This window comes from Carlito syrichta, unplaced genomic scaffold, assembly GCF_000164805.1.
Source record: "Carlito syrichta isolate Samal-C Ts95f unplaced genomic scaffold, Tarsius_syrichta-2.0.1 Scaffold306835, whole genome shotgun sequence".
Classification (NCBI taxonomy): Eukaryota; Metazoa; Chordata; class Mammalia; order Primates; family Tarsiidae; genus Carlito; species Carlito syrichta.
Genome location: NW_007250931.1, coordinates 169,406 through 184,571, shown reverse-complemented (window position 1 = coordinate 184,571; position 15,166 = coordinate 169,406). Strand labels below are relative to the sequence as shown.

The following is a 15,166-nucleotide window of genomic DNA, read 5'->3' as shown; positions in this document are numbered from 1 at the left end:
AAAAAAAAAAAAAGTAGCCAGGCATGGTAGTAATTCCAGTTCTCGGAAGGCTGAGGCCAGGAGGTCGAGTCTGCGGTGGCCATGAGTGTGCCACTGCACTCCAGCCTGGGTGATGGAGTGAGACTCCAACACAAAATAAATAAATAAATAAATAAGAACCACTGAGTTTATTGAGCACCTACTGTGAGCTAAACCCTGGACTTAGAGCTCTCTGAGCTTTATAAGGGCTCTCTCTCTCTCAGTCCTCCCAACAACTCAGAAAGATGCCTCTTTCCTCCAGCCATTGTTACTGAGCACATTCTGTGTGCCAGGCACCATTCTAGGCCCCAGGGGTACAGCAGAGAACATACCAGACAAAATAATCATCGTCATGGAGTTGACATTCAGTGGGAGGAGACAGTCAGTAAAAATAAATTAGTAAGTTATGTAGTATATTAGAAGAGGAAGAATGCTATGGAGTTAAGTCAAACAGGGAAGGGACACTTTTAAAACAGATGGTTCAGGGAAAGCCTCAGGTACTCGGGACACCGAGGAGGAGATGACTTGGGGCAGAGTGGTGAGATGAGAGCAGGAGCCCCGCAGACACCCTGGGCAGCATTCCAGGCAGCGGGAACAGCACACGCAAAGGCACACTTAGCCTGAAGAAGGAACTACAGGGAGGTCGGCATGGCTGGGGGAGAGAGGGAGGAGACTGGGGGGGTGGCTCAGATCAGGCAGGGTCTCTGGGCCCATGATAAGGACTTGGAGGGACTCTGCTGAGTGCCACGGGAGCCATGGAGGGTTTGAGCAGAGGAGTATTATATTCCGACTCAGACTCTTGCTAGATCTCTCTGGCTGCCATGTTAGATGAGAGGTAGGGACAAGGGTTGGGGTAGGGGGACCACTCAGGAGGCCATTGCAGCAGTTCAGGCGAGAGGTGATGGGTGCTGAGACTGGAGTGGCGGCCGTGAGAAGTGAATGGATACTGGACAAATTCTGAAGTGGAGCCGACGGGATTTCTGAGGGGTTGGGTGTGGGGTAAGAGAGATGAGGGAGTCACTGTGACCCTAAGGTGTTTTTGGCCTGAGCAGCCAAAATGAAGGAGCCGCCTTTAACTGAGATGGAGGAGATGGAGTGGAGGAGGCTTGTGGGGGAAGAGCAGAGCTCAGTGCTGGAGGCTTACGTTTAACAGATGGAGATGCGGGGGAGGCAGGTGGATACGGCATCCGCAGAAGAGAGGGCTGGGCTGGAGCTTTAAATGACTGTCCCCATTTCACAGGTGAGGAAAATGAGACTCATGCAAGTGAGAGACATACTCGTTAAGTTGTGTAGCCAGGATTCAAACCCAGGTCTCTCTGGCTCCAAAACCTGTGCTTTTCCCTCTGCCCCGTGCCGTGGACAGGGAGCCACTGGCCATCCTGTCCCCGCCTGCCACCAACATCCAGCAGTGGGAGCCTATGAGGGAAGCCCAACTGTGCCCTGGTTGGCTTCCTTGTCTCCAGGGCTGGGCTGGGCTCCTTGCGGGGAGGGGGAAGGGGGGCAGACTCACCAGGAAGTGGCTTGTGCTTGGGTGCGGCATGGAGGGACAGTGCCAAGTGGCCTGAGGCGCCAGGAGCCCTGTGAGCACAGCCTGACCTGAGGCTGTCATCCGCCCAGCAGAGAGCATTGGGTTAGCATCGATTAGCTTAGAGAAGTGCATCTGGCAAGGCTGGGGGCAGCAGGGGGAGGGGCGTGGGGAGCTCAGCTCTGTGCAGGGAGGGGGACTGCAGAGCCAGAGGGACTGACCAGTCTCCAAGCCTGTGAGACCACAGGGATGGCAGTCCATTGGGCCTCCCTGCTTAGGTGCAGGGAGGGGCATTCCCTTTGATGCGGCAGGGTGGGGTGAGCAGCTAGAAGCCTTGGGACCTGTAAAAGCCAACCAGCCCCCAGTACCTTGCCTACCCCATGCAGTGTGGACCTGGGGCCAGAGCCCTGGATTTCGAGTCAGTTGGGTGAGGCCTGCTCTACTGCCCTGATGCCAGTGGTGTGGCCTTGGCTAGTCACTGCCTTCTGCAGGTCTTGTTTCCTCCTTTGTGAAATGGTGCTGCTCCCATGGCTTGTTGTGAGGATGCCTGTAAAGAACCTGGTACAGTTAGGGTTCTTCTTGGTCAGTTCCCTTCCTGCTCCTAGGAGCTACAGGGCCCCCACCACATTGGCCGTCCAGCCTGGGCCTGGGTAGAGACCGTCACCTGTTGGTGCTGGTCCCAGTGGGGAGCTCTCTGGCCACCCATCTCTGAATTCCCCCAGCACCTCTGAGCTGAGCGTATAGCCTCCTTAGAAGTTTTAGAGTCCGAGAGAGAGGGCCAGGGTAAAATGGGGGCGCCACCTTCTTTCCTACCTCAGTGCCTGTGTACATACTATGCCCATTGCTTTTCCCTTCTTACCCATCTCAATAGGGCTGGCCCCCATGGGACCCTTTATAAGCATACCAGTATTGCTGAGTAGACTAGGTGAGGTGCCTACCCATGCTCAGGCCACTCACCCCGGCCCCCACAGTCCCTGCCCAGCAGGCAGGGTTTGAGAGTTTGCAGGAAGGAGGCTATGAAAGCAGCTATTCTTGACTGTGCTGTGCTGGGTAGAATCTTTAGGCAACCCTCATGAGGCAAGGACTCTTCTTATCCCCATTTCACAAATTCAGTGCTCCAGGAAATTGAGGAACTGCCCACGTTATACGGCTGACCAGTGGCAGAAAAATGTTGACAGGTGGCACAGGGGTGGCAGGGGCCTTTCCTGAGCCCCTCCCCCACACACACCCAGGTGCCTACTCTGGGCCCCAGCACCTGGCCAGACTGCCTGGTCTTACAAACCCCCATCTGTTAGTGAGCCAGGAGGACCCCCATCCCGCTCATCTAGGGCCCTCCCCACTGGCACTTCTGACACCCCAGGGCTCAGGAGGCAAGGGTTGAATGAAAGAAGGAATGAATGAGGCAGTGGAGATGCTGGTAAGCTCAGACGTGTGGGAAGCCAGGAGGTTTGGGATTAGCTGAGGAGTCAGTCCCCTGCCCCCCCCAGGGGAGGAGGAAGACAACCCTGAGGAAGGCCTGGGCAAGAGCCAGCCTTGCTTTCTTCAGCCCCCTCAGGCAGAGCAGCCCCCGCCCTCCCCAGAAAGGGACTGAGAAGGCTGGTAGGAGGAGACGTGAGGCTCCTTCACAGACTCGAGACTTGGATCCCTGCTAATTTGCAGTCTTAAAATGCACAGCAAAGGCATGAGCCTCATTGTTAGTACATTAATCAGGCAATCAGTGGGTCGGGGCTCCCAAAGGCCGCATGGAGGGGGCACAGGAGGAACAGTGGCGATGGTTTCTCCCTGGGAAGAAACCTGGCAGGGTGACAATCCAGGGCTGGAGCACCCACTGGCTCTGGCAGGGAGTGCCAGAGGCAGGTGGGGTTGGCTGGGACACCTGGTCCAGGGTCTTGGAGATGGGACCAGCTTCCAGGATGCAGAAACAGACTTATCTGAGACCTGCCCACCCCCAGTAGGAGGGCAGGGATGTCTGGAAGGGCAGCTTCTCTGGCATGGGTTCACTGCATCTGGGCAGTACTGAGGGATGAAACGTGGACTTCCTGGTCTTGGATCCACCAGTCTGTTTCCCGAGGTGCCCTCCATCATTCTTGGGCATTGGGAAGGAAGTGACTGCCCCATGCCCATCCCTGTGACCTTGTTGCCCTAGCCCCCATCCCAGCCCCTGATGTAATGGCATGTTCTTCCTTGAGACAGTGAATGTGAGCCAGGTCCTGTGCTGAGCCTTCGCTGAGGTCCCTGCCTCCCTCTGAGGCTCTCCCAGAGAAGTGGCAGGAGGGCTTCTGCTCTGGATCTCGCCTCACCCCACCCCTGCTGTCTGACCCCTCCCCTGCCATAGTGCATTCACCAGCCAGATTGTGAAGCCCACACTGGGATTTGGGGGCAGTTTGGCTTTTTCACCTAAACTAGAGTTCCCACTTGGTTTCCCCTGTACCCTGATGTCCCTTGGAGGCACCTGCTCTGTATCTAAAGGGAGGCGTGTCTCTCCATAGGGCCCTCAGTCTCCCTGGGGACCATTTCAAAGAACCCCATCCTGGGACCTTACAGAGACGGAGCCACGCAGCAGGTGGAGCGATGCCCCCTCCCCACACCCCATCACACAGGGTAGTTCTGAGGATCAGAGGAGCACAAGCAGAAGCACTTTGTAAACTCCAGTAAGCTGTGTAAATGTTGAGTGGTATTAACACTAAGCCGGACACAGCTCATCCCTGTCCCCCATTCCTGCTTTGAGATCTCTTCTGCTGCAGCCAAAGGTATGGAAATGCCTTTGTCTTTGTAGGATACCCAGTGGAAGTTGCATGGCCATGGTCCTGTCCTCTTTGCCCTGAGATGTGGGACAGGGCACCATGAATGCCCTTGAGCTAAGAGGGTTGCCTTTAGCTCCCTCAGATTGGCAGAGTGGGGGCTGCTCCCTGGGGAGGGGTTCCTGCAGGTGTGGACTTCCTGGAAGGTAGCAGCCTGGGCAGAGGTGAGGAGATGTGGAGTGTCAGCTCTGCAAAAGGTGCAGCCAGTGTGGGTTGGAGCCCAGGGTGTGGAGGCTTAGGCAGTGCACAGGCTCCCCGAGAGTCAGCTGGCATTTGGAGCCTAGGCTCTTCCCCCTCACATCCCTGCCTCCCTATGTGGGACTGGGACCCTCTGGGCAATGAAGGTGGGCAGTTAGGGCTGGAGGCCAGATCTGAGCCTCTGGGTGGAGAGGGCCAACATAATAATCATCTATGCATATTAAGGAGGGAGAAACGGAGGCCAAGGCAGCCGCAGTCCATGCGCCCAAACCCGGCTGCCATGACGGTCAGCTGGCCTGCAGGCTGTCTGGTGGTTGGGGTGACCAAAGGCACCGCAGAGGCCACACAGAGCACGACCTGGCCCAGAAAGGGTCCTCGAAGCTGTGCCACCACCACCACTGAGGTCATAATTGCTCTGAAGTCATAACCAAGCCCAATTATGCAAAAAAAACAAATTATGTGCGATGATTTTTATGTGTTGGAAACGTTCGGTCGAAGCCGGGTGATTACAGGGGGACGGGAAGCAGCTGCCACTCTCTGGGAGCCCATAACTCCTAACAGCTGGGAGCTGTCACTTATTTACGATGCTGTTTCTGTCAGAAACGAGGAGGTGACAGTGGTGGTAAGGGCTGCTTGGCCAGGAACCTGGGCAGCGGCAGGCCTGGAAGCCTGGGAGGGTGGCTGGCATGAGGCTGGGAGCACGGCAGGCCCGAGAGTGGCCACGAGGGTTGGTTCTCTCATCCCATATGCTCTTGGCGCAGCTGGCAGCAGGGACTCAGCTGAGCGGCCCTGGGCACCCTGGCTCTCCCATGAAGCCCAGCTGGGAGCAAAGGGGCAGAAGGCCAGCAGGGCAGGGAGGAGATGGCTGCCTAACCCTCCAGGGGGGTCTGGAGGCCTGGAGCCTGTCCCCCCCACCTTGGCGTGCCTGCCGGGCCGCCTGGGGCAGTTGCGACCCTGGAAAAAGGCAGGTAATGACAATCGTCCATAATGAGGCTGCTCCGATAATGAGCGCGGGGCTATTATCCGACCACAGGCTGGACACATCCGAAAATAAATTATTTTAAGGATCCATTAACGAATGCCTAATTAATGCCCAATTAGAGGGAAGCTACAGAGGAAATGCTCTGGACAGTGGAGAGGCAAGGCCTGCATTTGCAGCCAGAGCCTGCGAGCTAGAGCAAGGCAGGAAGAGGGGAGGGGACCAGAAGGTGGGCTGGGATGGGGGGGGCAGCGGGTGCCACCCCCGGTCCTTCACCATCACGTGCCCTCTCAGGACATCCACACAGCTCTGTCAGGGAGACCTATTACTATCCGTTTTTAGAAATGAGGAAACTGAGGCACAGAGGGAATGTTGCATATTTGAGGATGTAGAAGACACTGTAAGGAGGCATTATTCGAGGTGAACTTTAGTACCATGCGTACACGCTCTGCTTGTTCACGGGAATCATTTGAATGAAGAGATTCCTCAGGATGCCACGTGAGATATTTACTTTATTAGAACAAGAGCTGGTTCCACTCTCTGTAAGCGCAGGTAGCGTAAGCCAGTGGCAGAGCTGGGACGAGAACGGGAGGCTTTGTCCAGGGGTCATGGCCTCCGGGGTAACAAAGCCGGAGCGGGCAGGGCTAAGCAGCTGAAGGGCAGGACTGAGGAGGTCTGGGTGTGATCAGGGCCTTCACCCCAGACTCATCTCCCAGCCCAGCAGAGGCGGAGGCACCAAGGAGTAGGGAGAGGCATCTAGTCCCAGCTGGGGTCCGGGCTTGGGCAAAGACTCTGCCTTCCTCCAGCCAGGGGCCAGGCTCTCGCGGAGCAAGATGATGACAGAGCCCCAGCGGGCCCAGGCAGGACCTATGCTGGTCTCCACCGCGTGCCCTTCTGCCTCCCACCTCCCTGGGCAGCTCCTGACCTGGCTGTGCTCTTTCTCCTCGCCAGGGTGCTGTGTGGAATTGCTGCTGCTGCTGCTGGCCGCCGAGCTGCCCCTGGGCGGCAGCTGCCCGCGGGACTGTGTGTGCTACCCGGCGCCCATGACGGTCAGCTGCCAGGCGCACAACTTTGCTGCCATCCCCGAGGGTATCCCCGTAGACAGTGAGCGCATCTTCCTGCAGAACAACCGCATCACCCTCCTGCAGCAGGGCCACTTCAGCCCCGCCATGGTCACCCTGTGGATCTACTCCAACAACATCACCTTCATTGACCCTAACACCTTCGAGGGCTTCGTGCACCTGGAGGAGCTGGACCTCGGCGACAACCGGCAGCTGCGGACGCTGGCCCCCGAGACCTTCCAGGGCCTGGTGAAGCTTCACGCCCTCTACCTCTACAAGTGTGGGCTCAGCGCCCTGCCGGCGGGCATCTTCGGCGGCCTGCACAGCCTGCAGTACCTCTACCTGCAGGACAACCACATCGAGTACCTCCAGGATGACATCTTTGTGGACCTGGTCAACCTCAGTCACCTGTTTCTCCACGGCAACAAGCTGTGGAGCCTAGGCCAGGACACCTTCCGGGGCCTGGTGAACCTGGACCGTCTGCTGTTGCACGAGAATCAGCTGCAGTGGGTCCACCACAGGGCTTTCCATGACCTCCGCAGGCTGACTACCCTCTTCCTCTTCAACAATAGCCTCTCGGAGCTACAGGGCGAATGCCTGGCCCCCCTGGGAGCCCTGGAGTTCCTCCGCCTCAACGGCAACCCCTGGGACTGTGGCTGCCGGGCGCGCTCCCTGTGGGAATGGCTGCAGAGATTCCGAGGCTCCAGCTCCGCTGTCCCCTGCATGTCCCCCGAGCTGCGGCATGGCCAGGACCTGAAGCTGCTGAGGGCCGAGGACTTCCGGAACTGCACGGGGCCAGCATCCCCCCACCAGATCAAGTCACACACGCTCACCACCACTGACAGGGCCGCCCGCAAGGAGCACCACCCACCCCACGGCCCAGCCAGGGACAAGGGCCACTCCCACGGCCATCTGCCCGGCTCTCGGCAGGGCTCCAGGAAGCCAGGCAAGAACTGCCCCAGCCACAGGAACCGCAACCAGATCTCTAAGGCGGGCACCGGGAAGCAGGCCCACGAGCTGCAGGACTATGGCTCTGACTACCAGCACAAGTTCAACTTTGACATCATGCCCACGGCACGGCCCAAGAGGAAGGGCAAGTGTGCCCGCAGGACCCCCATCCGTGCCCCCAGCGGGGTGCAGCAGGCCTCCTCGGGCAGTTCCCTGGGGGCCTCACTCCTGGCCTGGATACTGGGGCTGGCGGTCACTCTCCGCTGAGGACCCAGGGCGTCAGCACCCAGCACTGCCACATGTCCACCAAGGAACAGAATTTCTTTTCTTCTTTTTTTACAAGTGGAAGATCTGCTGGGTTTCAGGAAAAGGCAGGTAGAGGCTTTGGCTGCTGTCTGGACCCTGCCGTGTGAATTATAAACCCAAAGTGTACAGCCCTAGGCGGGAGGGGATTAGCGCATCTCACCCGGCTGTCCCGGCCAGCCCCCGCAGAGCACCCACAGACAGCATCCACTCCAGCAAGGCAGTAAAAGGCACACAAAGTGAATCCTTCATTAGTAACAGTGGGACAATTGCCCCTCACGGGAGCTGGGCTCTGTGGAATACTGATCATTTGGAGTGGCGTGAAAGGCCCTGCCATTCCTGGAGGAAGCAGGACTCAGAGAAGAACAAACAAGGCTCACCCAAGAGGCTGGTCAACCAGCAGTCTGGGAGCACCCAAGGAGGTGGCATCTTGGCTCTTGCGTGAGACCACTTAGTCAACCTGAATCCCACCCCATGCCACCTTCAGTCTCTCCCTCGGGGATAACGCCTCTCATTCCTGATGTCTCAGGCAACCCTGGCAGACCCAGGCCCAACTGCTGGGGTCCAAGAACCAATTACCAAAGGAAAGATCATCAGAGGCTGAAATTTAGAACTTCATCACGTGCAATGAGGTTCTCACAGAAGGTGCAGTTTTATAACTATGTCCACTTATATACATACACACACTCTACATATATATATATACAGATGCACAAGTCCCCTCGCCCACTTCGTTCCCAAAGTGTATGTCTTTTCATGTTTATAAACTATACAGAAAACTGTATCCGCTGAACTAAGGATTGTATTGGTGATTTCTAGCAAGAAAAATGTTATCGAATTTTTGTCTAGAATCCCAAACTGGCAACAATAGTCCCCATGTAACCTGGGCTTGCCAAGGGCCTGGGGCAAGATGTTGGTGAGGAGGGTTAAGGAGAAGGGGAGGCAGCAAGAATCACTTCAGGGGACCAATATTCTTAGATACTTAGAGCATCATCTTGTTTTTATATGAAACACAAGCCTGTCTGCCACCCTGGAGTACCCTGCCGCCCCTGCTATAGTAGCTGTTGGCTTCAGGGTGAGAAGTGAGAAGCAGCTTGTTGGATGTCAGGGAGCTCGGCCCTGGGGGCAGGCGAGACAGAGAAGGCAAAGGAAGGGGCTTTGGGATTTGTAAGCCAGCAGGCAGGGCTGCATCCACAGTGTTAGTCCAACAAGTTAGACAGTGTCGTCAGCCTGGGGTTTGGCCAGCGACATCCGGACAGGCCAGGGAGACGGGGGGCAGGCCTCCAGCACATCTCAGCTGCTGACTTTCTCCTTGAGGCTCTTTGGTGGGTGGCCCAGCAAGGGCCCTGTGCAGGATGGCAGGAGGGGAGCATGGGGTGGCCTTAGCAGAAGAGGAACGATGAGGGCATTTTAAGAACCATCTCAGGCACTTCCTTCCAGAGGCCCCATCCCTCCTGGCCCTTCTGGAGATGCCCAGGGTACAGGCAGAGGTTGGGAGGGCCAGACTCAGGGGTCAGGAACAGGGACAGACAGCATGCAGGGAATGGAGCAGGCAAGCCCGGACAGGGGAGAGGGGCTCCGGTCAAAGTTGCCACGCTGCTGGCCAGGGGCCTCGGTGGGCACAATCTTTTTTGCGCTTTGCACAAACCTGAATTCCCCACCAGAGAGGATGTGTGTGAGGAGCAAGAAACACTGAATCCAATTAAGAGAGAAAAATAATAATAATAAAAATTATCTTGGACAAGAGCCCTGTTTTTCATTTTCTAACCCCGCATTCCTGACAGGAGGCAGATCTTGGGCTTTTGTGGGTGGGTGAGCCTGGCCGGGCACAGCTCTCAGAACACAGCATGTTTGTTGGTGGGTGGAGCCGTGGGGAGCAGGGGCACACTGACTCACAGGGACACGCCAGAGCATGAACACACATGCACATGTGCACATACACACGTGCACACACACACACTCATCCTCTGTGCCATGGTTCTTCCCTCACCCGAACAGAACACGATTCATTCCCCACATTCTGGTTGCACTGGATCAATACCATCTCTGTGTCTTCCCCCAGAGCAGGCTGGTCCTGGATCCTTCCCAGCCTGCTCCTAAGAGCCTCAGCTGCTGAGATACTGATTCTCAGGGGGTTGCAGGGTGGCGACTGGAAGGGAACAGTCAGTTCCTGGCCCAGAGGGTTTCCCAGGAGGCCAGGGAGCAGCCCAGACAGCAGTGGACAGGCCTGGAGGCTGCACTTGCTTCTCTGGCTTCAGAGAAAGGAGAGCATTCCCCAGATAGAAAAAGAGGAGGGTTGTGTTTTCAGGCCTGGTTGGACAAATCCTCAGTACAAGGCTTGGAACATTCACTAAAGGGAGTCCAGTGAGTGCAGAACAAATAATCTTCAGCCTGCAGTTGTTCCCCAGTGGTCTGCCTGCTCTGACCCAGGCCTCTTGTGTTCAGTGCCAGGGCCTGGCTGTCCCCTAGAACCCAAGGATGTTGTTATGTTGTTGATTTCATTTCCAACTTCAGACAGTAAGGCCCTCAGTGGGAAAATCAAGAGTCTAAGCACTTTATTAAATTTTTTAAAAAAGACTTAGTAAGTCCTGTAATATGGGAGCGAAATGTCAGTACGAGAAATGCTAATGTTTTATAAATGATCTGCTTCTGTCAAGCACAGCGCAGTCTCTGGCTGCCGCCAACTGTTATTAGAGGCAAGGCAGTAGGGCCCAGGACACCAGGTGTATTTTTAGTAGCTTTCTCCTCTAAGAGGTTGGGGGAATAGAGGCAGCTCTGTTGTCACTCAGCAACTCAGGCTACACAGTTACGATGACACCATTGCCCAAAACATCACGGACACGTCAGGGGCTAAGTGAAGGCCTTTTCATTGTGTTGAGACCCCCTGAGTTGGCGCGGGCAGGGAGATGTGGATTCTTGTCCTCCACGTGGAGGCTGAGGTCACCCCTCCTTTGTTCCTAATGAGGCCAGCCCCTCTGCCATCTTTGCTCAGCACTCCCCCTGCCCCACCCCCAGGGAGTCACCTCCTCTCCCTCCTGCCTCCCCCACTTCTTGCCACACAGGTCTCCACTCTGGACTAACAGGAGGACAGAGCCAATCCTGTCGGAGGGGCTGGGTGACCACTGGCGGTCTTCTGAATCTCTCCACACAAGTTTCTCTCCTTACCCCAGAGCTTGGCTGGCTCTGTACGGATCGTTCAACAAAGGCTGATCAAGGATCAGCAGTGTGCCAGTCATTGTCTAGGCTCTGGGGGCACAAAAGTGAGAAGGTGGGGGCTCCACTCTCTGCAAGGAGCTCAGAGCATAGAAGTGGAAACAAGTTTTCTTAACCGGGGTTGGATTGGTGCTTGTGCCTGCATCCCCCACCCCCAAAACAAGGGACTCCACTGGGTTGGAGCATCAGAGAGGGCTTCCAGGAGGAGTTGACACTCCAATGGGTCTTGGAGGATGAGGAGTCAGGCAGAGAAGAGTTCGGGGAGCATTTTAAACAGAGGCCTGGAGGCAGGCAATAGCATCTGAAACATCCACAAACAACTGTGAGTTGAGAGCCTGGGAGATGTGCCTGGCAAGACCCAGGCGGTCCTGCTCAGGGACAGACACTCTGGTCTGGAGGTGGAAGGACCATGTGGCTTCCCCAGTGGGCATCTTCCTCTCAGCCGCCCCCCGGCCTTTCTATGAGCACGTGGTCCCCGACCGTGGCGCATTTGCTGAGGTTTTTCCACAGTGGGTTTTGTCGTTGAAACTTGCCTCTTGTGCTCAGCCAGATCCTTGCCTTGTGCCAGCAAGCTGGAGCGCTCGCTGGAAGTCTGCCTGGGCCGCAGTCCCATTCCCAGACACCTGCTGCTTCCAAGCTCGAAAGCATTCCTCGTTGTCTCCACCACCCCGCACTCCCTGCTTCCTATCCACACGGGCCGCCCTCCGCCCCTCCTTGCTTCTGAGCAGCCTCCCTAGACATTCCCTTCGGTACTTCTGCCTGTGCCCACTCTGACCATCAGCCAGCCCCAGAACCCCTCCCGCCAACTGCGTCTCCCCCTTTCCCCACCTGCTAGGGCTGTTCGTGACAAGAGCCAACAATCCCATTTAGCAAATGTTTACTCATCACCCAGCTAATCACCCAGCGCTCTGCTACCGCTGCAAGTCGGGCTCCAGATAGGTCTGCGAACAGGTCTGAGGAAGCCGGGAGAGCCTGGAAGGCCTCTTGGAGGGCCGACTGCAGGGCCTGGGGTCAGAGGCGAGGAGTTTGCTGAGGAGGCTCCCTGGAGCCATGGGAGCCTCAGCAGAATCTCCCTCACATACGCACCAACTTCCCAGGCTGTCCCCACCTGTCCCTGAGCAGACCCCTCCTCTGGGCAGACGGACCCAGCTCCCCCAGGCCCTGCTCTGCACAGACCTAGAGGAGCCAGCCTTTCTGTGTTCAGTCTTTGAGGAAGGGCGGGTGCACTTTTGATGGGGTCCCTTTTTTTAGAGACAGGGCTTCACTCTGTCACCCAGGCTGGAGTGCAATGGCATAATCCTAGCTCACTGCACCCTTGAACTCCTGGGCTTAAGCAATCCTCCTGCCTCAGCCTCTCAAAAGTACTAGGATTACAGGCATGCACCGCTGTGCCCAGCCTCCAATACCTGTTCTAAAGCCTCCTGACCCGGCTCAGAGCCCCATCTGGCCCTCTAGCCTCACCGTCCTCTAAGGAGGAATTCTGCACACATCAGCCGGGACTTCCATCCCATGTCACCAATCCCCCACCATCAGCTCGTAATGGGCCAATTTTCTTTTACCTTCTGTCTACTTGGAAAATATCTCAAGAACCTTTGATTGTGCGTTAAAATATCCTTTACAACTCTATGCTCAATATCTTATTCTGCTCCTCTAATTGTCCCTTTTAACTCACTGCGCTTTCAGTGTAAATCTCCCGGTCTCCTCCTTCTCAGGCTGCTAATAAATACGAGCGCTAAAAAAATATACATAAACATCTATTGTTGGCTAAATAACTCACAGCACAATCAAAAAGCCAGAAAAAAATAGAGAGCGGCTCAGTGAGCTGTATGCCCGCCTGAGCACTCTCACTCACGCGGCCATCACCTGTCTCTTTAGAGGGCTGCTGGACCCGGGCTCGGTGGCTCAGCCTGTAATCCCGCGCCTTTGGGAGGCTGAGGTGAGTGGATTGCCTGAGCCCGTGGGTTCGAGACCCGCCTGGGCAGCGAGACCTCATCTCTACAATAAATCAAAAAATCAGCCGGGCGTGGTAGCACATGCCTGTAATTCCGGCTACTCAGAAGGATCACCGGAGCCCAGCAGGTCGAGGCTGCGGTGGCCGGGAGCGGCCACTGCACTCCAGTCTGGGCGACAGAGTGAGACTCCAACTCAAAAAATAAAAATAAAAAAAGAGGGCTGCTGGAATCAGGGGTGTCCATGACCCTGAAGAGCCCACCGGGTGGAAGGACGGAGAATGCCTCCAGGGGAGAAAGAAAAGAGGTTGAAAGAGAGTCGCTGTGCTGCCAGTTCGACAGGGCTCCCTCCAAGGGCACCGAGTGAGGGGTGTGGACCAAGGAGACCCTCACGCAGGGAGCAGTGGCTAATTTAAGTGGCATTTCAGTGGGGCCGGCCCACAAGGCCCCTTACTGCCTGAAGAAGTGGGTCAGCCTCCTCTGACACACAGCACCAGCCTGCATGGACGGGGCCAGCCCCCACTGCTCTCCTCTCAGCTCTCATTTCTCATTAGAGCCGTTAGTTTCTAAGCTCTAGGAGGGTGGGGAAGCCTGTGCCTTTGTGTCACCGATTTCTGTGTGGCAGTGTGCACACTAATGGCATGCCTGAACGGCAGAATTTGACACTGCTGCCGCAAGATGTGCTTGGGTCACAGTGCTTTCCAAATTGGCTGAGGCACCACGCCACCCCTCCTCCTTCACCCAGCCGTCTTGGAGGCCTCGCCAGCCACTGCTGCTGCAGCTCCCTCTGAGGGCCTCAGAAAAGAGAGGAAGCAAGAGATGTATTAAACTCTTCAATCTCTGTAAGTACCATTTCCCAGGAGACTGACTCTAAGGAAGACAGAAATGCAAGTGCTCAGGACCTAAACAGGTAGGAGGCCTCAGAGGAGGCACTAGGCGTTGTGTCACCTCTCCCCTACCCCCCACCACTTCAGAAACAGTCACAGGCAAGACAATAATGCCCTCTGAGTGGCAGCATCCGGGTGGCCACTCACCTCTCCAGCCAGAGAGAGATTGAAGAGATAATCACCAAATGAGACTTTCTCGATGACTGGGGGCCAGGGGGGCAAACCCACAGAAGAAAGGGCAGCATGAACTGCATGGGCAGGGGAAGGTGGTCCCTGAGCAAGACCCCAAAAGGGCACACACGTAAAGAAAGTTTCGCTTGGAGAAAGCACAAGTGCCGGAGGCAGGGAAAGATGCTGACCGACAGGGGGCGCAATAGAGAGAGGCATTTGTGGTTGTCAGCAGAGGGGCAAAGGAGATTGTCACACAGAAGTCACTCAGGAAGAGGGAAAGGTGGGGCTGAGCCCTCCACACATGCTGGTGACCATCCATCAGGGACACAGGTGCTTGTTTGATAAGGGGGCAGGTTTTGGTCTGAGCCCTGAGCAGTGGCATTCCCACTGAGCCTTGGCCCTGAGGAGGTCTGTTTGACTCCCAGGGTCAAAGAAGTCCCAAGGGACTGTGAGCCATTGGTCCCATCAGACGCCTGGTCTGGCCAGTGTGTGCTTTGAGGTTCTGCACTCCCTGGGCCAGCTGGGCCAGATTGGCATTCTCCCCCTGTGTGAGGGTTATAGGGGTCTCCAAGGTGTTTTTATTCTTTATCTTGCATCTGAGCCACAGAGGCTCTGAGGTCTCTGACCCCTCATCTTGCTTGCTACTGGGAGAGTCTCTCACCGTTTTATCTGTGTCATTTAAAGTGCCACCGATTGTCTGATGCTTTGCAAGACTAAGGTACAGGCTCTCCACATCAACCTCCTTTCCAGGAGCCAGTCCCAGGCTCCAGCTTATCTTGGGTGGGTCCCACTTTGCCCACAGAGGAGAGACTGGGCATTCTGGCCGGAAGTTGCTGTAGAGTCATCCTGGTTGCAAATTGCCAGGGCACAGCTGCCGTGAACTCCAAGCCTACAAGCTGTCCCCCCGCCCCAAACTTGTCCTGCGGCGTCCTCTCCCACCTCCTCCACACCACCCTGAAGATGAGTAAGTGATGAGCAGGCGATGCATTGTGGGGAGGGGGTCTCCCGGCAGTCACTCCTGCTACAGTACTAGCTCCTCTCTCCTCCCCCACCAACCTCATGTTGGGCCCAGTGCTGACCTCAGGCTCCTCAACGACCACCGCCGGAAGCTGC

At 56.3% G+C, this 15,166-nt stretch overlaps 1 protein-coding gene across 1 annotated transcript in view; it reads left to right on the top strand.

Annotated features, from left to right (window-relative positions):
• The window catches only part of RTN4RL1 (reticulon 4 receptor like 1), an 82,517-nt gene extending 72,938 nt beyond the window's left edge, over positions 1-9,579 (top strand). Inside the window, exon 2 of the mRNA XM_008063415.1 lies at positions 6,473-9,579. Coding sequence (XP_008061606.1) covers positions 6,473-7,797 — 1,325 coding nt within the window. The 3' untranslated portion in view covers positions 7,798-9,579. The remainder of the gene's footprint in view (positions 1-6,472) is intronic.
• The last annotated feature ends 5,587 nt before the right edge of the window (positions 9,580-15,166 follow it).